This window comes from Diabrotica virgifera, chromosome 2 (assembly GCF_917563875.1).
Source record: "Diabrotica virgifera virgifera chromosome 2, PGI_DIABVI_V3a".
Taxonomy (NCBI): Eukaryota; Metazoa; Arthropoda; class Insecta; order Coleoptera; family Chrysomelidae; genus Diabrotica; species Diabrotica virgifera.
This window is the reverse complement of record NC_065444.1, coordinates 41565907-41589633: the sequence shown is the minus strand read 5'-3', so window position 1 is coordinate 41589633 and position 23727 is coordinate 41565907. Positions and strand designations below refer to the sequence as shown.

The 23727-nt window shown below is 33.5% G+C and overlaps 1 protein-coding gene across 1 annotated transcript in view; it reads left to right on the top strand.

Annotated features, from left to right (window-relative positions):
* The window catches only part of LOC114327974 (beta-galactosidase-1-like protein 2), a 35741-nt gene that overhangs the window by 9540 nt on the left and 2474 nt on the right, over positions 1-23727 (top strand). The window contains exons 2-4 of the mRNA XM_028276701.2: positions 13025-13445; positions 16473-16705; positions 18276-18681. Coding sequence (XP_028132502.1) covers positions 13025-13445; positions 16473-16705; positions 18276-18681 — 1060 coding nt within the window. The remainder of the gene's footprint in view (positions 1-13024; positions 13446-16472; positions 16706-18275; positions 18682-23727) is intronic.

Sequence of the window (23727 nt, the reverse complement as noted above, 5' to 3'; positions counted from 1 at the left end):
CTTTTTTGTCTGTCAAATCGTAAAGTGATGAACTTAGGTGTTCATTCATTCATATATTTTGGAATCTTTTTGTATGTTTTTATTTTTATACCGATTTCCGAAGTGGAAATCGAAACGTCAAATAAATTTAATTTCAAACTTAAATTGTGATTTATTTTCTGGTTGAATGTAGACTGGTACCGAATCAATTTGAACTGAAAAATGATTTCTTAGAAGTAGTAATGAAAAATATATCTTCAAAATCTTTAAACAAACCAATTTTCAAAATTCCGTCAGCAAATTACAAAGTTTTTCTTCATAAATTTTAAACTTATTTTATGGTACATTATTTAATGATTTTAATGAGGAAAATAATTGAACGAATTCTTACTTTTTTGTATGGTCAATGAATAGTTTGAGTTTCATTTTAAAAGTTTTGCGTTCAAAACTTATAAATTTAGCAAATTTGTCGCAGTTTTTCATTTCTATAAATAAAGCAATTTCCTCCCCTAATTCACAGCATATTTTAAGTCTAAACTTAACCATCTAATATGATTGTGGTATAAGACATCAGTATGGTCTGTTTCTATAACTCTTCCAAAAATGCTATGAATGCACGATGATTTATTCCTCTTGAACGAATAAAACCAAAAATATTAGCTATAATTAAAATGACAATGTCTACTTGCAAAACATTTTTGCACAATACCTGCTGATGGATTATGCAGTAACAAAATTATAAATCATGTTCTGGAGATTGTTCATAAACGTAATCTTTAAGTTTACAATATTTGCTCCTCTTTTTGGTGCTCCATCAGGTGTTACACTTACTAGGTGGTTACGAGTTAATTTAAAAATTTCCAAACAGTTTCTGACTACATCAAAAATATTGTTTCCATTTGTTGAAATTTCATGGATTTCATTGAGAGAGCTGACAAAATTGTGCCGGAAAAAAAAAGAAAGTGGTAATAGCTGTATTATCTACATTTAATTATTATTATTAGCAATAATAAAAAAAAATCTTTAAATGAAATTCACTTTTTTTCGCGGGCCGCAAAAAATGTCTAAAGGGCCGCATGCGGCCCGGGGGCCGCACTTTGCCCACCCTTGCTCTAACTATTGGTCGTAGCCATTCTCTATTTTCTTGTAACTGTTTAGACCTCTGAGAGTCTATCTGGTTAATAACTGACTTTTGTGGGTTGCGATAACTTTGTAGAAAATCTAGCTCAACCTGAAAGCACTCCTTGAGGTCTGATGTTTTTTCTGGGATTGTGTGGCTTCGTCGTTGCCCATTGGTTTGACGAAAGATGTTAAAGGTTTCGTGACAAGGCTTTGGGCTGTCATCCCCTTTATTATGACCATATTTTTCATTAGAAAAATAAAAAGCAATACTTGCAAAACAATCCTTTTTGGATGTGCGAAAGTACCAATCAACCAATCAACTCCTTTATTCCAAGTGCTGGTGACCCAAGTAATGCTTCATTTCTTTTTATTCTTTGTGTGTACAGAATATAGAAACTGATACGATTTTGATAGCTGCCAAGGTCGTTTTAACCATTGGCACTTTGTAAAATTATCAACATTTTGATTTACACAACATTCTATGTCATTCTTGAAGCTTCCTTTACTGCTTTTGTTGAATTCTAGTCCAGAAGATATATTTATCCCCTGTTTTGTACATATATATGCGTTTGAAACTAAAAACATTTGAACTGCAAATATTTAAATTCATATTTTTTTTTATTCTCGGAGGGGGCCATGGCCCCCATGGCCCCCTCCCTGGATCCGCCCTTGCCATAAATAATCAAACCACACATAGAGAAATAAAAACAACATTCTTTTTATTTCTCTATGAAACCACAGCTGTGCCACAGCCGCCATATTGAATAATTTTTGAAATGTCATTTGAACATCCAATCCGAACAAAGTTATAATGCGCATGCGCCCGGATCGTAGGTTTTAACATATAAAAATTCACCCTCATATCGCGCGTAAAGAAGTATAACTTCAAAAAATTAAAAATCTAAGAATATTTTTAAAAATTGACATTGGCGTATCAAACTTAAGTCATTTGAGAATATTTCAATCTGCAACAAACATTTGCTACTCTCACATAGCAAAAGATACAGACGGTTTTTGGAGTGGTAGCCGGTTTTGTCCAACTCTCCCCTACATATTTTGTTTTAAACTCGATTTACAGATTAAGAATTGAAATAATTGTAATTTACGCAAAAACTATTAGACCTAGGTATAGGACATCCATATACCATTCGAAAGAGGTGACTCCGTTTAGTATAATGGTGTATTAATATACATGGTGTTCCATTTAAAATAAGCATCATATGACACATTGACTAATCCAATAATGAAACTGTAAATGTTGAACATCCTGTAAATAATTGTGTAATAGTTAATCATGGAATACATTCAACCCATATCCAACTATTTAGATGTAAAAGTATTTTTTTCATAATTTCTTAAATAACTTGAGAATAAGCCTTGTTTTAAAACTTTACATTTTAAGAAAAGTCACCATAACTCAGAACACTCTGTACATAGGTATAGGGAAGCCTTATGAAACTATACCTTATTTTTTGCGGATAATTAAAAAATGCAATAAAATACAGGGTGTTCCATAAGAAAAAATATAACTTTGATACGCCGCCACCCTGTATATTTCAAAATAATTTTAAAATGTAGATTTTATCAACTTACAAACTACTAATTTAAAATTTCCTCGATATATCCTCGATATATTATTGACTTACTAATTGTGGCACCTATTTTCTTTCTATCGATTTCCTTTTTTAACATGGGTAACCACATCCTATTAAATTCTTCCGAGGAATTTGCGACACAGTGGGTTTCATTTGACATAATTAGAGCCGCTTCTTTGATTTTTCTTTTTTATCATCTGTTTCTTTCAGGACTATACTTAAATCTTTCCACTGAACTCTATGTCCATTGTCATATATGGGTCATTCGTCATTCCACGAATGTACGACTCTCTTGGATTATCGCGACAACGAATATTTTAGTGTACAACATAAGAAGTACGAAAGTAAATTGCTCTACTTAATAATAATTATTCCAATAAACAACAATGTAATTTTCAATTTACTTTTGTTCTTCATATTTTGCACAGTAAAATATTCGTTGTGGAGATAATCCAAGAGAGTCGTATATTCGTGGAATAGGGTATACGTATTTACATATTTGAGATAATAAATAATTATTTTTCTTCTTTTTTTGCCTATTCGTTTCGAATACAGTAGAACTCCAATTATCCGAATTAATTGGGACCTGACCCGATCCGGATAATCAAAAATCCGGATAATTGGATTTTTCTCGAAAAAGGCCTTTTCCGGTAAAGAAACGTAATTAAAGCAAAACACAATGGAGAACATATACGGTATTTATTATGAAAAACAATACAGTATACACAACAATATGTAAATGACAAAGTTTACATTACGTAATATTGACACACAATACTGAATCATAGTAAAATGAATTATTTTTTTACAAACTTGATTTTTTCTTTTTCTCAATCTGATCCGGATAATTGGCGATCCGGATAATTGGAGTCCGGATAATTGGAGTTCTACTGCGCGCATGCGCACACAGACAGTATGGCGTTTAGTTGCTAAATCTTTCTAGTTATGTATAAAAATATCAGTGCAAGAAAAGGTGTGAAAAGAATATATTAGTGTTTTTAGTAAATATATTTATTATAATTTTTGTGTCTTTGGATTTGTCTTCCTCAGGAGTAAGATGAGTATTATTAAAACATTTTATTGCATTATACTTTCACCTTGTCTGTTTGTTACCGTGAATTGTAGCGCATTTGGTATAGCATCCGGCCAGAGATCGAGAGGTCTTGAGTTCGAATCCAGTGCAATCCTATACTTTTTTTTGTTTTTGAAAGAGGTAAGCACAAAATTAATTTGGTGTTTAAAAAAAATTAAAACAAACTGTTTAAAGTATATTTATTTTTAAGAAATCATATAATAGAAGTATAACTTCTTACGCGCGTACAAAGTACACACACATTCTTTTTTTTATTTACTGATGCTTTAAATATATCATTTGTTGTTGTGGCGAACCATTTCCTCAGGTTTTTTAACCATGATATTCTTCTTCTCCCTATACCGCGCTTACCGAATACTTTGCATTGAAGAATTATTTTCAGTATTCTTTCTTTCAGTATTCTCTTTTCAATTGTATACATCACTTCTCTTTCTTTCCCCACTTTCTCTGTTTTCGTAGTACAGGCTAGTTCTAGTTGGTTATCTTGTCCGTCCATGATCTCCTTATGATTCGCCTGTACAGCCACATCTCGAAGTCTTCAAGTTTTTTCTCCATCGCTTCAGTGAGTGTCCATGATTCAACTCCGTAGTACAATATTGAGCAAATATAACATCGTAAGAGCCTTACTTTTATTTCCAGATTAAGGTTGTGGCTCTTAAAGAGTTTGGCCATATTGTTGAATGCACTCCTAGCCTTGTCTATTCTACATTTTAGTTCTTGTGAGTGATCCCATTGTTCGTTTACTATTATTCCATGATAGGTATACTGTTGTACTCGGTCCACTGGTGTATTGTAGATGTGGCGACACGTTTCAATTATTATTTTACTATTTTTTTAATTGCTAATTTTAAATATTAGCTTTCTTTTCTAAACGAAAATAATATGGGCCATTTAAAATTCACATGTGTTTCGCTCCTAAATACAAAACCAGAATGTATAAATTAATGGCTTTTTCATGGGAAACACAAATTCATAGATTACGGTACCAGATAAAGGGCCAGCCTCTTTATGTCAACTTCTTAAAAACCACAGAAATGTTTTCAGCTTTTAAAACACCAGATGTTAATGGTCTGTTCAGTTTATGTGAAACAAAATTCCACATGTCAATAAATCAGTCTTCCACTTCTTTAAAAACCACAGACATGTAAAACTAATGTTTGTAGGTCAGTATAGTCACACCAAGCACCCGGTGCAGTCACACCACCGCACTCAAAAGAATAACAAACCCCCTTTCGAGAAATACTCACGCTATTTTACCGACACAAATAAATATATTATTGACAGCTTGTTGTGTTTACATTTATCTTAATTTCATTTGTTTCCGTAAACCACCACGGAACATTGATAAGCAGTTGGACGTCTACTTGTAGTCCAAATCTTTCACTTACTTCATTTACTTTGTTTATGAGTTGCTGTAAACTGTTCAATCTGTCTGCAAAAATAATGGTGTCGTCTGCATAGCAGATGTTGTTTAGGCGTTCTGCATTTAGGAGTATTTCGCAATTTTCCAAGGCTACACTAAATATTTCCTCTGAATATAGGTTAAATAATGTAGGTGAATCTGGATCGCTTCCGCCGGTTCATCTCCAAGATTTGTTCTTATTGTGACTGATTAGTTCCAGTATAAATTTTCTATTATACGCCGGTCTTTATCATCCATTTGGGCTACAAACGGATGGGCTCCAACATCCATCATTTTTCGGTGTTGAACTGTATCAAATGCTTTTTGGTAGTCCACAAAGCAGGTGTAAATATCGCAAGTCATATCTATGCATTTTTGGAATAATACCTGTAGACTAAACAGTGCATCTCTCGTACCTACGCCTTTCATTAATCCAAACTAATAAATACCTAATAAATTTGACAGGTCGTTTTCCGATAATCTATGATGCGTTGTTTAATTTTTTAACGTACCAGTATCTAACAAAGGATAATAAACACGTCGGTTACAAAATTTATGTAAATTAATCATACGTTAGTATTTGTCATGAAAAGATAATGAAATGAAAAGTGTCATGAAAAATTAATTGTTCCTATTGTAATTCTTTTTTTTATAAGCAACATGCGAAATAGCAAAATACGTGATTAAACATTTTTACGAATATCAAATGGTTTCGTAATCGTAGGAAATAAACTTTTTGGTGATAAAATGTAAAGTTTATTGACACATTTTTCAAAATCGGTGCAATTAATTGATATAGAAAGTACTGACCTACTTTTTTTATCGAAGTAAACAAATATTAACATTTTAAGGAGGACACAGAGAATTACAATAGTCACCCGAATTTATAATTTTGACTTTCTAGAAACTTTCTTTAAATTCAATACAGAAACGCAAATAGGAAATATCTGAAAACCTTGATAAATTAGATACGGATACCCCGTCTCTCTCTCTCTCTCTCTCTCTCTCTCTCTCTCTCTCTCTCTCTCTCTCTCTCTCTCTCTCTCTCTCTCTCTCTCTCTCTCTCTCTCTCTCTCTCTCTCTCTCTCTCTCTCGCATGCAAAAAATTCGCTGCATGCATGCAGACATGTTGTGGACAGGCTTTTTTTAATGTCAAGTTAGTTAAAAATGTAAACGTTTTTCCATGGGCTGTTCGCTGTCCAAGGTATGCGTATCATTCTTCTCCAACACCACATCTCAAAGGCATCAATTTTTTGACATTCTTTTGTGCGAAGAGCTTATAGACAAGGCGAAAACGGCGGATTCGTTAGAAAAAATATTCCCATGAGATTTTTTGCATAATCGCATTCATGAGACATCCCAGAATAAGGTTCAAGAAGTCGCCCACGTGAAAAGTGTTCCAAATTTTTTTTAACAATTTTTTTTTAATCAAATTGCAAAAATCAATATTTTGGTCCGTACAAATTTGTTTTAGGTTTTTTGGACCATTATGGACAAAAAAAGTCTCTTGTAATTTTTCTCTAAAGTTGGTCGTTTTTGAGTTATAAACAATTTAAAATAAAAAAAAAAACGAAAAATGGCTTAATAAATTGGTTAAAAGTTATTATTATGGAAGTCAGAAAGTGACTAAATCAAATTTCAAAGCCCCCTACAAGATCCTGAAGAAATTTTTGTCATTATTTTATTACTAAGCTGTTATTTTTAAGTAATGATAATGAGCGCCTGCACGTATTAGGCGGCCGTCTATGGTGAGTGCGAGAGAGATGCCATTCCGGCAGTCCAATGGGGCATCTTACTCGCACTCATATTTACAGCCGCGGCAATACGATCTTACGGCTTATTGTTAATAATTAAAAATAACAGCTTAGTAATAAATTAATGACACAAATTTCTTCAGGATCATGTACGGGAGGCTTTAAACTTTGATTTAGTCACTTTCTGACTTTCATAATAATATTTTAAACGAGTTTTAAAGTCTTACAAATAGCTATTTTCGCGTTTTTCAAATTTTAAATTGCTTATAACTCGAAAACCATCAACTCTAGAGAAAAATTACAAGAAACCTTTTTTGTCCAGACTGGCCTAAAAAACCTAAAAAAAATTTGTGCGGAGCAAAATAATAATTTTTGCAATTTGATTAAAAAAAATTGTTAAAAAAAATTTGGACCACTTTTCACGTGGGCGACTTCTTGAACCTTATTCTGGGGTGTATTACAAATGTGATTATGCAAAAAAATCTCATGGGAATATTTTTTCCAACGAACCCGCCGTTTTCCCCTTGTCTATTAGAGTTCTGCTCTGTGTAGAAATATTGAGAATACAAATGCATTCACCAATCTCATCCTTATTTTTTGAGAGATAGATCTATCTTTCCAAACTCATCTCATCACATCCGAACTTCTGCTGCGCAATTGCCATCGTTAGTTATAATACATCCGAGATCGTTGAAACTGTCTACTATCTGGTATTCCTGCAAGTGGTTATTCAGTTGAATACTGTTGAATCTGTCTATCACCATGAGGTCAGCAAACAATGGGAAACATTAAAAAACTTTCTCCTCGTTCCATACAAAAAAATCTTAAATAAAAGGACTATCCGAGAAACTTAAAACAATACAACATTTCAACAACATTCAAAACAACAAACACGTTGAGATCTATTCTATCTAAAACTAAACCTAACAGTGAACAAGAAAGAACAAAGAATTGTATTTATAAAATACCTTGTGAATGCGAACAATTTTATTCAGGTGAAACATCAAGACTATTAAACGTTAGAATAAGTGAATATCAGGCTTATATTAAAAATAGAGAATTTGATAGGTCTCAAATATGTCAACACGCATGGGATAATGAATATAGGGTTCAGTGGAAAGATTCAAGTATAGTCCTGAAAGAAACAGATAGTAAAAAGAGAAAAATCAAAGAAGCGGCTCTAATTATGCTAAATGAAACCAATTGTGTCGCAAATTCCTCGGTAGAATGCAGTAGGATGTGGTTACCCATACAAAAAGAGGAAGTCAATAGAAAGAAAATACCACGATTAGTAAGTCAATAACATATCGAGCTAGTGCAGATTTTATATTTTGGTATTATTTATATATCTATGTATTATTAATATTATTTATAATTTAAAATAAAATATCTACAAATTAAGGTCAGAATCTGGTATTAGTTTTGAGAGTAAACAAAAGTACGACCTAATACTCACGATGTCGGAATAGTATCACGAGGTTTTTCCTGGTTTTCCCTCGTGATTTACTACAAAATCTCTAACCCAAGAATTTTACTGTCACCGTTGCATGTGGTTGTCTTTTTAAAGACAGATCACATGTTATGATTTTTTTGTGACGGATATTCTTGAGTTGGGGTTGATTTCATGTAATCGAATGAACTATCTTTCAGTAAAGTCGTCCCAGGAACGCAACTCATAAATACTGGCAATATCATTTTAAAGTCTTCTACTTTAAAATGTATAATATATGTCTGAATTGCCGATATAAATGAGTCAGATTAAATAAATTATTAGAAGAATTTTTTACTAAGCAACAACATTTTTGTTTAATTCATTAATATTTTTTGTATTTTGACAACGGCATCTGATTTGGATGTCGAAACGTTAAAATAATTTTTTACTAAAATTGTGGCTTACCTATTTACCATCAAAACTAGTTAGTTATAAAAATGCCACAAAAAATAGCTTCAGAACAACATTAAAAGAGCTGGTAAGGAAAAAAGATGATAAGTTAATATCCTATGACTATGACATACTGAATATAATATGATGCAGCAACGGAGACAAGTCAATAAAATCAGAAAAAAGATTTTCTTCTTAGGGTGCCTGTCCGTTCCGAACATTGGCGATCATTCGCTATGAGTTTGTTGGTTTGCAGAAAAAAGCTAAGAGACACAAGACCAACTTATTGGATAAAGAGATAGAAGATCTTCACAACAATACGATCTATTCAACCTACATAAAAAATATAAAGAAGTGTGCACTTGGGGAGTGCCGACAGAAGTCAATTTTTCGACAATATTTTTTAGACTGCATTTTCACATTAAATAATATTCTTCGTAATGCATTGAAAACTGGCAGGTAATAAGGATGTTAGACCAAGTAGTTTATTAACAATAATAATTATAAAACCGGTTTTAAATGAAAAATTCAATCACCTCGAAGATATGATCTAATGTTTTTATGATTTACACGTTCCCATAAAAAACTCTTTAAAATACACGTCAAGTCTTAAGTAAATATAAATTGCCAGTTTTTATATTGTCTTAAAAGATCATTGACCATTTTTTAACAATAAATATGCAAAAAGTGTCTGGTGTGTGCAAGAGTTTTGGAGCTCTATTGAGAATAAAAATTATGATTTTATTCTAGAAAAGCAATAAAAATTATACAGAGTGGGCCAAAGAAAACAGTCCACCTCCATATTGGCAGTATTTATTAGATTTTAAGGAAATGACGAAAGAGGTCGATTTTTGATCTAAGGGAAACACATTTTTACGGTACATAAATCTGTCATTTGTCAACCCCCTCTCTTCCATTTCCCCCACCCTTTATTTTTAAATAGGGAATAGGGGTTGTGTGCTAGCTCATTTGAAAGGTTATTCAATTCTCTATTCAGTAATGTAAACATTAACATAAATATTTATACAGGGTGTCAAAGAAACATTTTTTATTTAAATTAATTGACACATAAAGAAGAATGTATGTAATTTATTTATTTTAAAATACATTCTACTGCTGTCACAAAACAGAAAAAAATGTATTTTGATAAATAAACATTGCTTTTTGCTTAATTTCAATGTTCAAGCTGCCACCCATCTGCCTCTTGGTAGGTTGAATATTGAATTTAAGCAACAAACAATGTTTATTTGTCATATAAACATTTTTTTCTGTTTTCTGTCAGCAGTATAATGTATTTTGAGTTAAATAAATTTCATACAATATTCTTTTTGTATCAATTAATTTAATTCAAAATAATTTTTCTTGGACACCCTGTATAAATAATTATGTCAATGTTAATATTACTGAATAGAAAATTGAATAACCTATCAAATAAGCTAGCACACTACCCCTATTCTTCTTCTTCTTCATGTGCCGTGCTCGATTATCGAACGTTGGCTATCAAATTGGCTATAGCAATTTTGTTAACGGCAGCTCGGAAAAGGGATGCAGAGGATCTGTTATACCATTCTCTCAGGTTTTTAAGCCATGACGTTCTTCTTCGACCTGGCCCGCTTCTTCCGTCCACCTTGCCTTGTATTATTAAATGGAGTATATTATATCTCTCTGGGTGTCGCATAACATGGCCAAAATATTCAAGTTTTCGATTTTTAACTGTTCTGACGACTTCTGTGACTTTTCCCATCCGGTGCAAAACAACTTCGTTACGAACTCTATCCACCCAACTTATTCGTAGGACTCTTCGGTATACCCAAATTTCAAAGGCTTCCAATTTCTTGAGAAGAGTATCTGTTAAAGTCCAACCTTCGACACCGTACAAAAGAGTAGAGAACACATAACATCTCACTAATCTAATTTTAAGATTCAAAGTAATGTTGTTTCCACATAAAAGTTTATTTATCTTAAAGAATGCAGCTTCTCTATACGTATTCTAATTTCTTTGCTCATGTCCCAGTTCTCATTTAGATTACAACCAAGGTAGGTGATACTGTTAGTTCTCTCTAATTGTTCACCATAAGCTGGTTCTACTTCCGGTTGTATTGGCGTCTTACTGACAACCATCACCTTGGTCTTTGCGGTGTTTAGCTTGAGTCCATATTCATCACACGTTGTGGTAATCCTATTAATCAGATGTTGAAGTTCTTCATAATTGCTCGCAATTAACACCGTGTCATCCGCATATCTCAAATTATTAATATTGACGCCATTCATTTTGATACCACATTGAGCATTATCCACTGCTTTATTGAAAACAAACTCAGAATAGATGTTAAATATTAGTGGGGACAAAATGCAGCCTTGCCTTACTCCTCTTCGTATTTGAAGTTCTTCAGACGTGTCCCAGCCAATCCGGATGTTTACACGTTGATGCCAGTAAAGATTTTTGATAATGCGTAGGTCTTTATCATCAATACCCACTTTCTGAAGAATAGCAATCATTTCCGTATGTTTTACCCGATCAAAGGCCTTCTCAAAGTCAATGAAACACATAGAAACCGGATGTCCGACATCTCTGCATGTCTGTACCATAACCTGAATACTAAACAGTGCTTCTCTGGTCCCAAGGTTATTGCGGAATCCAAACTGTGTATCACCAAGCTGTTCTTCTATTTTTTGGTACATCCTAGAGTGCAAAATTCGTAGAAATATCTTTAAAACATACCCCTATTCCCTATTTAAATATAAGGGGTGGGGATGCGGAAGGGAGGGGGTTGACAAATGACAGATGTATGTACGGTAAAAATGTGTCCCCCTTACATCAAAAATCGACCTGTTTCGTCATTTCCTTAAAAACTAATAAATATTGCCAAATATCGAGGTGGACTCTTTTCTTTGGCGCAGTCTATACAAAAACGAACCAAATGGTGGACAAACCCAGTAAAAGTGGCTATAATATTACTGATAAAAACGCCAAAGGATCCAAGAGAGAAATAACTATAATAATAAAAATAATTGCAAAAAAGCCAGTAAGAGATGCGCAACAAGAATCATGGTAAGAATTTAGGAACAGATTAAATTAAAGTTATAAAAATGACAGTAGAATCACTGAAAATGTTCTGGAGTTAAAGTAAGGCATTAAGAGGATAATACCGGTGATGATCTATGGCGCAGAAACATTATCGCTCACCAAGAAAAACGCACAAAAACTAAGAGTAGCGTAATTAAGAATGGAGCGTTCAATGATAGGGGCCACTCTACGATACAGGATTAGAAACGAAGATCTACGAGCTAAGATCAAAGGCATAGACATCATTGAAAGAAGCTGAAATTAAAAATGGAAATGGGCTGGACACGTTGCCAGAATGAAGGACGGAAAATAGACTCGCAAACTAGTTGAATGGAGACCAAGAGCCGATAAATTTAGCAGAGGAAGACCACCAACACGATGGCAAGACGACTTACGAAAGACTACAAATAACTGGATACAGAAAGCATAAGATAAAACACTTTGGAGATAAACAGGGGAGGCCTATGTTCAGTAGTGGATCGAGAGAGGCTGATGATGATGATGATGATGATGAGGACAGAGGAAAACAGAAATATACGGCATAAAAGATGAAAATAACAAGATATAATGTAAACCACACAAAATTAGAGTATTACCTACCTACACCTGTAAATTCAAATTCGAAGAAGACACAAACACAAGCCGAACTCAAATGACACATCAACTCAAGGGAACAAGAGAACATGCCATGCATATAATAGAGAACGAAAAAGTCATAGAAGCAACAAAAAGAATTAAAATGGAAAACTTGGAAGAACAGGCAGCATTTCGGCCAAAAAAGGTTAGAATCCTATTACTGAGTACATAAAAGAGAAGCAAATGTTCTGGTTCGGACATATTAATAGAATAAAACCATAAAGCATTACAAGACGAATATTGGGATTGGGAAGTTGAAGGAAAGGGAAAGATCCTGATCCAGAAAGAAATAGATCAATCATATCGAAGAAATAGTAAGGAATAAAGAGAAAAGTATCGAAGAATTAAAGACGATATCCAAAAATAGAAATATACGGAAAAATGGGTAAGTGAAGAACCGTAATACCAATCCGTTGCCTGAGAGGGCAAAAGGATATGAGAAAAGAAGAAATGCAGGTCACAATAAAAAAAAATAATCTGATCTATTTTTCTAGGTGGTGGAATCCAGACGGGACTCAATGCCGACAAACCGTACTTCACCTTAAACAACAAAAACATATCCATCTACAGCGGCGCCGTTCATTACTTCAGAATACCCAAACGCTATTGGAGGAACCGGTTACGAAAGCTGAGGGCTGCCGGTTTTAACGCAGTCGAAACGTATGTACCATGGAACCTACACGAACCCCAACCCGGTTGGTACGACTTCGGAGCGGGAGGTTCAGATATGCAGGAGTTTTTGAATGTGACGGAGTTTTTGAAGATCGCACAAGAGGAAGATTTGTTGGCGATAGTGAGACCCGGACCGTATATTTGCTCAGAGTGGGAATTTGGAGGGTTTCCTAGTTGGTTTTTGCGGGAGAAGAATCTAAAAATTCGAACTTCTGAACCTACTTACATGAAATACGTCACAAGGTAAGACTAGCAATGGTTCTTTCTTTATTATTTATATGGAAATGGCATAAATGGAAGGCAACACTAAATACGTATATCTGACTTCTGAAGTATTTTTCTTCTTCTCGTAGCACTACAACCCGGGGTGAGTCTTGGCTATCTGCACAACTCACTTCCATCTCGAACGGCCGTCCATGACAGTTGGGTCGGTGGGTAGCCCCATTGTTCTTAAATGTGGTCATATTATGTTATCTCTCCATCGCATTCGTGGACGTCCCAAGGGCCTTTTTCCTGTCGGGACTTCTTCCCAGCTTTACCTGGCAAGGCAGCTCTATACATTTGTTTGACCTCGCCATTTGTTTTCATTCGGTATTGGTTATTATTCGGGTCGTGATAAGATCCAAATATCCTTCTGATGATTTTTATCTCAAAACATCTGTTTTCTTTCCATTGTTTTGTCAGCGTCCACATCACACACCCATACATGAGCACAGGTCTAATAACTGTTTTATATTTCCGTAAGTCTTGTCTGTTTTAAATGTTTTTTAAGTTATACTTCTTTAGGCACAAGGGTGAATTTTTACATTCCCTGGCGCATGCGCACACGGACAGTATGGTATTAGTCGCTACATCTTTTAAGTAATGTAGCGCAAATAAGGTGTGCGTGAAAAGAATATATTATTAGTGTTTTTAGTAAATATATTCATTATAATTTTTATGTCGGTGGATTTGTCTTGGATATGACACATCAGTCATACATTTTTATGTAGTAATTAAAAGCCTTCTATTAAATATCTTAATTAACAAAAAAAATTGAACAAAAAAACAAAATCCCAAATGAGTAACCAAATATGGAATAGGCACCCATATATGGAATATAGGCATAAACCAACGTATCAATAACAAAAATAGACATAAACATCTTAGATCAAATAAATTTAAATAAGAAAATTGTGAAAAATGAAAGAAGTAGCTTAATTCACTTGCAGACATCACAGATCCATGTATGAAACTCTGGACCAGCACAATCATAATGAGCCCACTTACACTTAATCCACCATTCCATAATTAGGCACCAACGACTGTCCATATTTGGATTTGTACATTAGTTCAAACTAGTATCATCATTTTTTCAAGTCGTAATGTTTTAATTACAGAGGGTCATAAAATATCAAAATAAAGGTACTATTGATATACGCCAGGGGCGTCATTTGGGCATCCAGGGGGGGGCATTTGCCCCCCCCTGGCCCTAAAAAATGACTGAAATTTACAAAAAATACATCAATATTCATCATAACATCATATATAATGTATTGTATATATGTGCTTGCCCCCCCCAAACAAAATTTCAAATGACGCTCCTGATATACGCAATAGCATAACAAGTCTGTATTCATGCATAATAACCAGTAATACTCGTTGATTATATTTACCTTTGAAATTTTCTGAGAGACGATAAAACAAAACGCGCCTGTCAGACACGTATCGTTCGCGCATCTGACACAGAGGTGTGAATACGATAATAAAGAGAGCGACTGAAATAGAGGATGGTCTTGTAGTGCGCTTCCAACTTATATTTTCGGAGAAATCAAGGAATTCCATATTAGGGCACTATTCCATATTTGGTTACTTTCCTCTATTATTGAAAATGTTTATTTTCAATTAATGTATTTGTCACCGTGATTGTAATTATGTCCGAGAAATGATCGACTGAATACAAAAACGGTGGTAGCTGATTGGTAGAGCATTCGCCTAGGGATCGAGAGGTTCCCTGTTCAAATCCGGACAAAGTCATATTATTTTTTTTATAAATTTTTGTTATTCTTTTTGATCTTTCATATTGATTTCGTTGAAATCATAATATGAAGTTAGATTATATTATAATAGAAGTATAACTTCTTCTACAACGTACACACACATTCTTTTTTTCTATTTGTTCTCCTTCTTCTTCTTCGTATAGCCAGCCATTCCCGTCCACATCTGAACATAAACCTCTTCAAGTCTTCTTTTCCATTGTTTTTGATTGTACGCTACTTGTAGCCAATTTGTCCCGGCAGTTCGTTTCAGATCATCTGTCCATCTCATAGGAGGTCTGCCTCTGGGTCTTTTGTGTTCGTATGGTCTCCAGGTTAGAATTGTTATGTGCCATTTGTTTAGATCGCTCCTAGCTACATATCCAGAGTATTCCCATTTCAATTTTAATGATTTTTGTACGACATCGGTGACTTTGGTTTTCTGTCTTATCCATGTGTTTGTTTTCCTGTCCTTCAGTGATATTTCTAGCATTGCTCTTTCCATCGCGTGTTGAATGACTCTGAGTATATTCATATTCTTTTTTGTGATTGTATGTGTTTGCATCACGCATCAAAAACTTTTGATCGAAGATGTAGCTGAATTTGTTGATTTCTGAGTAACCATATAGTTCAGTTTACCGAATGCTGCTCATGCTAACTTTTTTCTTCTTTTTATTTCTTCCGTTTAAATTTCCCTATTTAGTATTATTTTTTGTCGTAAGTATATATAAATATATTCTTCAACTTTTTCTATAACTTTGTCGTTTATCGTTTATTATTGTCACGGTTTCTTCGGAGTGCATGACTTTTGTTTTGTTTAAATTCATTTTCTGTTCTATTTTAGAAGATTCGGTATGTAGTTGTAAAAGCATGGTTCTAATCATGCTTTTAGAACAATGCTTTTAGTGCTCCTTAGGTTCCTATTTTTATAACGTTTCTGTTCTTTCTTTCCAGTTTCCAGGATATCTTTATATTACATTTTCTAACCATTCCAGTTTTTAATTGATTGTTGAATTTCTTTCTTTAGTACTTAGATTTTTGCGTATCACTTTCTTCTTTTTCTTTTAGACTTTCTTCTTCTTCATCTTTTATTAAATTGAAAAATTTCTTTAATTTTAAATGATACTCATTTTGTTGTTAGTTTGTTTCTCTGTTTTATTCACTTAATTTATTTATTAGTTATTTTATATTGATGATTATAAAATAGTAAATTTGAATAAAAAGAAATATAACTAGGCTCGCTTTTTTATTCCAGGTATTTCAATGTGCTCTTGCCTATTCTAGCAATGTTACAATTCACTAAAGGTGGTCCAGTGATAGCATTTCAAGTAGAGAATGAATACGGTAGTACCGAAAGAACAGGAAGGTTTGTACCTGATAGACAGTATTTAAGAGAGTTGAGGACGCTATTTTTGAATAATGGTATTGTCGAATTGTTGGTAACATCAGATAGTCCTTCGCAGCATGGGGATATAGGGACTCTACCAGGTAATTTATAAAAAAATTATATAATATTATATAAGCAGTGTTGTTCCTACGGTCTCCTCCGCAACCCCCATGTCGCTCGCCATCGTTTTCTATCTACCCACTCGTTGTCTTCTATAGCTCTATCTACCATAGACTGTTCTATGCCTTTCTTCCATGTTTCTGTAGGTCTTCCTCTAGTTCTTTTATTTATGGGTGTGTAATTTAATGCTCTTTTTGGCCATCTTTCCTATGGCATTCTTATAACATGACCATACCATAGCAATTTCTTTGTTTCTATTTGGCCAACCGTGGAATACACACTCTTTGTCCGACGTCTTATTTCCTCATTTGGTACATGTTCTAATCTAGATACACTGCATGCTCTACGTAAGTAATCCATTTCCGCTACTGCTATATTTTTTCTTTCCTTTCCTTGAGTTACCAACACTATGCCCCATTAGATATAATAGGTTCCACAATTATTCTGTATCATTGCTCTGTCAATTTTGTGTTCATCTCCACCTTGTTAGACCATTTAAAATACGAGTTGCTTTCCTTTCGTGCTCTATAGTATGCTGTATGTCTCTTTTTGTAGTTCCTTCTTCTGATATTATGCTTCCTAAATATCTATATTCCTTACATTTTCTTATACTTCTTAACTCTAATTCCGGATCTTCGGTTTCCTCTCCTATTCTCAAATATTCCGTTTTCTCCATGTTCATACATAGGCCCCATTTTTCATATTCGATCTGTAACTTTCTTAGCATATAATCCATATCATGTTCATCGTTGGCAATAATTACTTGGTCATCAGCAAACAACAAAATTGTTTAGCAGTTTTCTTCAATCATTATTCCCATCCCAGCAACTGTTTTCCTCCATTGCTCCAGAGCTTTCTGGATGTATATTTTAAATAGTGTTGGCGATAAGCAGTACCTTTGCCTTAAACCATTTGTAACAGGGAATGGTTTCGACATAGATTTTCCCTGTTTAATGCAGCTTTTCGGGTTTTGATTCATATTTTTAATTGCACATACGCTTCACTTATGCCTATCGTCGTCAAAATTTCAAAGAGTTTCTTTAAAAGTACTGTGTCGTAGACTTTTTCCAGATCAATAAATGATGGTCGTGAGTAGACAGATTCCTTGCTCTTCTTTTCTCTATCACTTGTTGCATGAGGAATATGTTATTTGCGCACGATCTACCGGCGCGAAAACCACTTTGTTCTTCCATGTCCTGGATTCCTAATTTCACCCTTTTCTTTAATACTCGGCCATACAACCTCCCCATTGCACTGGTTATCATACTTATACTTCTGTAGTTTTTGCACAACGTAAAAAAATTTAAAGTCATAATTAATGTTGAAGTCCTTCATCCAAGAAGAAGAAGAATGTTCCTCTGTAAATCCGTCTCCCAATTAATAATAAATCTCCCAATAAAAAAGCAACCTTTATTATTTATTGAGTTTCTGCTTAATTTTCGATGTATACAAACACAAAATATTTACTAAATAACAGACTCAAAAAAAATTTTTTTTGTTGACCAGTGTAATAGATTTGATGATTTGATATAAGACATGCATTTTTTATAGGTGTTTTTCTACAAACTGCCAACTTTAACTTTCAGACGATGATAGAATTCGGCGCTTTACAGAAGCTTCAACCGAACCGACCAGTTATGGCGATGGAGTTTTGGGCGGGCTGGTTCGACCACTGGTCGGAAGAGCACCATGTGACCAACAGAAACGAGTACACCACCGTAGTCGAACAAATTTTGAAGTACCCGGCGTCGGTGAATTTCTATATGTTCGAGGGTGGGACTAACTTCGGGTTCATGAACGGCGGAAACCAAGACAATGACGCCACTGACAATTCTGGATATCAACCCGATACTACAAGCTATGACTACGATGCGTTGTTAACTGAGAATGGGGATTATACGGTGAAGTATGTGATAACTAAGGATTTGTTGAAAAAATACAACAAAATACTGACCAGGTAATTGATTTTTGTGGGTCGCCCCCAAAATGTCAACTGTCATCAACACGCCTAACTTCACGCGCAACTTTGATACATCATTAATTCAATTTCTATAATATTCTATATATTTTATTTATTTTTCGTAATCTTATGTATGCGAGTTGCTGTGAATACAGGGTGTCCCCGAAAATAGTGCGTTCCTTTAAGGCTTAAGGTATGGATATAATACACAATGTAGAACAAAAAAGTTCTATAACATTTTTTTCTAAAGTTAACCGTTTCCAAAATAAAAGAATGTGTGTGTACTTTGTACGCACGTAAGAAGTTATACTTCTATTATATGATTTCAACAAAATCAATCTCACAGTTTATTTATATTTTATTTAAATATGAAACAAATTTTAATACTTACTATTACTTTCCAAAAATTTTTATTAAAACAAAATAAAATATATTATTAAAAATAAAGGAATAAAACACACGCAAACACATTGAAAAATAAAACCAAAGAAATTATTTCTGAACAGTTGTTGAGTAAATTTTAACAAAATACGTATTTTCTGAAAAAAAAATAATATACATACTTACAATCATAAAATGTATAAAAAATATAAAAATTTACATTGGGAATTGAACCTGAGTCTATCAGGTTTAGATTATTTTGAACTCACCCCACGCAGAATTTAACTACCGAGACATGTGAATGAAGTGGAAAGATACATACAGTGCTAGTCAAAAGTCCGTACCCCCCCTCGTATCTTTTGAACGGTTATACCTATAATAGTGAAATTTGGAGGGAGAAAATAAACGGACGTAAGCTTCTTAACTAGTTATGACAGGTGACGTCATAGTGACAGATGACGTTACAGAGCCACTGTGACCGATAATTTTAAATGGGACCTTATGGCAAGTGATACCTCGTATGAAAGGTATTTAAAATACCTATTCAGTCATACTAATTTTGTTTGGGTTTAAGCAAATTTTGATGAATAAATGAAATAAATATAAAATTGTAGTTTCGCATTTAATTAATAAAAATTCAAAATTCCGCCTATGATTACTTGTCAAACAGGTTGACGTTGACGTAAAAACTACTAGAGAATTAAAAAACGTCAACTTTTTTGACAAAAAATCCATAGGCGGACATTTGAATTTTTATTAATTAAATTCGAAACTACAATATTATATTTATTTAATTTATTCACCAAAATCAAAATCAACTTAAACCCAAAAAAATTAGTATGACTGAATAGGTATTTTAAATACCTTTCAAACGAGGTATCACTTGCTATAAGGTCCCATTTAAAATTATCGGTCACAGTGGCTCTGTAACGTCATAAATCTCTATTACGTCACCTGTCATAACTAGTTAAGAAGCTTACGTCCGTTTATTTCCTCACTCCAAATTTCACTATTATAGGTACCTATAACCGTTCAAAAGATACGAGGGGGGTACGGACTTTTGACTAGCACTGTATACCTAGCAACTAAACGTTTTAAAAAATCTTTGACAGTTGCTTATTCTGTTAGTTTAATTAAATAAGTTTTATTCTTGTGGAATTAAAATACGACAAAATATAGACTAAAAAAGCAATATATTAGATGGAGACTTTTGTTGGTAATCAAACTATGTAAATCAAAGCATTACCTACTAGCTAGGTAGGTACATTTTCCAAATAGGTATTTACCTAATTTGTAATTTTTATTACAATACTGAAATATTTACAATATGGTACGTACCTGTTGCTTTTAAAAACTATTTAAAAAGTCACTACAATTATGAACTTGAATTTTGTCACTGTCCTCACAACAATAAAAACTAATATACACAACATTTTGTTTATCCAGAATCTCCATTTGAACAATTATTGACAGATGATTTTAACAACCAATCAGATCCCTCATAACGTTTCATACCATACTGTCCGTGTGCGCATGCGCCCAGCAAAATAAAAATTTACCCTCGTGCCTAAAGAAGTGTAACTTCAAAAATTACATTGTTTTCCATATAAGCGAACTTTTATTTTCATAAAATTAACTAATCTGATATCACTGTACAAGAACTGTTTGTGACTTAGATTATTGACACCACAAATGTAGGTCAGACAGATAGACACCTGCAAAATAATTATACCACCCTATGTGCGAAAATCAAACAAAACAATAATTTGTTTGTTTGTTGAGGAGGAAGACAGGGTTTAACGTAAATACTAAAGGCCCATGGGGCAACTGTTTTTGAATTGTGACTGTGTCTATCTTTAGATTTTGTATACATAGTTGTACAAGAATTCATCTGTACTCAGTAGATATATCTTAAAAACACCCTGTAATTATCTACGATAATTACTTTCAGTTATTTATGTCATCACAACAATATTACAACCTTCATTCGATTATATAAATATTGTTATCCTAGATCACGATTCACTAATAATTGCAGAGTCAATTATAAACACTTTTCATGGTCGATGCTGAATAGGCATTTCTAAATATATAAACAGCAAAACTATAACAAGGGAATTCTTATTATTATATTAGACATTCGTCATTCTATTTTGGTGATCAGACGTAATATTTCCACATTAAAGATAGTGTCTCTTTCTACACGAGACGTTCTTTGGGTGCGGTGCTACCAGCTTATGCTCATGCGAGTGTAAATAAAACAACTCAACAAGTAAAAGCGTATCAATTATTCCACCCCTCGGATAAGGGATAACCACCCTCACCGGGAGAAGATAGCCTTAATGCCAGGGCTGTCATATAGTTGTCAGATTTCAATTTGCATACCAAAATGTATTTTCGTTTTTTGGCCAAACGGTTGAGTTTAGAAAAAAATGTTATAAAACTTTTTTGCTCTACATGGTGCCTTCTACCTATACCTTTAAGGAACGCACTTTTTTTGGGGGACACCCTGTATAATAGGGTCCTATCCAACTTGGTACTTATGCTTTTTGGATATATCAAAGTTGCGTGTGAAGTTAGGCGTGTTAATGACAGTTGATCTTTTGGGCCGCACCCGCTTTTTATTTCTATTTTAATACAGTAGGTAACTTTATTAGAATTTTGACAATAATTGACATGTGGCATTCCCCTACCCACCTATATGTCATTATTTTTATTATTTAAGTTCGGCGGGTTCTTAAGCTCTTCCTCTTCTTTAAGAACTTTTTCAAATCGGAGGTTGGTCATCATCACTTTTAGTCTATCTACCACTGCTCTGAGGAGTTCTATTGAACTGTATTTAGAACAGTCCCTTAAATTTTTCAACCATGACACTCTCCTTCATGATATACTCCTTCCTCCTCTTATCTTTTCCTGTATTAACAATCTTAGCATTTCATATCGTTGTCCCCTCATTACCCAGGTAACCAAATAACGTTTACAACACGTTGAAAAAACGTCATAATTATCACCAAACGACGTCATTTTATCACGTTTTTTCGACGTTGAAAATCACGGACGTCATTTTTATCACGTTTCCCATCTATCACCCAAGCATCTAGTGGTTTAGCATTAGCTTTTTGGGAATGCTTCACCTAAAAAAATATTTTATCTTTGTGGAAATGCTTCAACTACAAAAATTTATTTTTATTAGAGTATTTGCATTCTTTACAATGATTGTGAATATTTTAAAATCAGACATTCATATAATATAATGTTAGAACAATCATGACTGTTTATTATTCTCTTTTCTATCATAGCAATTACAAATTACATGTTGTCTACCTAATCTGCAAACTGCGTAACTCCATTTATCGAAATTTTAGAGAGGCACAAAAAATTATTTCTCTAAATACGACTAATGTGAATACTACGTATCTCCTATTTTAAAAGATAGGATGCTAAAATGGAATATTTTATAGATAGTTAGATATATACCTATATTGTTTAATGAGTGTATTTAATATTATTTACCACCAACTTTTTCTTGAAAATATCACTTTCTAAACAGTGAGGTCAGTCGTGTGGTATGACAAACTGGGGAGTTACAAATTTTTCGTACTAAATTTGCCGCAAGGGAGATACAGTGTATACGAAGATGTCACTATTTACTCGTCTGGTAAAAATATGCATGTGCATCCTTTTTTAATGAGTAGGAGTTTTTTCAAATAAATGGCAGTAATAACTTATTTTCAGAGAAATATGGAGTTACATAGTTTACACATTAGGACGACGGTATGTCTGATTTCATACATATATATAAACGTAAATAAATCTAATATTTAAAACCAATTTATTCAAAAGACACTAATACTGTTACCATATATTTCTTAATGGTGAATAAATAAAATAAAGGCTTACCTTTCCAACAATAATATAGAAATCATTAACAATTTTTACTCAAACTTTCAAAACAAATCCAGTTGTGAAGGCTTTTATGTGCCTGAAGGCTTTTATATGCTTTCATCTGCTACTTAGAGTAGTAACTGTGAGACTCCACCAGCTGTGTATAAACATCTATAATAGTGATTGGTGGGATAACTTTACTGTAAAATGCAATTCCGATGACTGAATTGTATATGGATCTAAATCTACAATTATTTTCAGCTTCAATGAATATCTAAACAATACAAGAAATAATGTTATTGCTTGCAAAATTCATCATTATTGATAAATATCAGGGAAAAATGAATAGTAAATAAAAATTTTTTCGCCTACCTTTCTCCAACATCTGCGGAGTTTCCAATAATAATTTCCTTAAATAATCACTTTGCATTGTGGCAAATTTATAAAATTCACAGCCAACAAAATCTAAATGAATCCAAAATAGGCAAAATACGACAAGACAAACAATGAAACGACAACGACGTTACAAACATAACCTAAAACCTTTGTTTTGTAACTTTTAAGCTCCTTCCAATTTCGTGAGGTCAGACTTAGGCTGTCTGAAATGAAAACGTCTTTTAAACGTATTTTAACGTCATTAATCTTACGTATTTAAAATCACATACAAAAGACGTCGATATGACGTATGTTCAACCTCGTGTATATATTCCACCAAAACCCGACGTTTCCTCGACGTTCTTGACATCACTTGGTTGTCTGGGTACGTGTCCCAGGTAT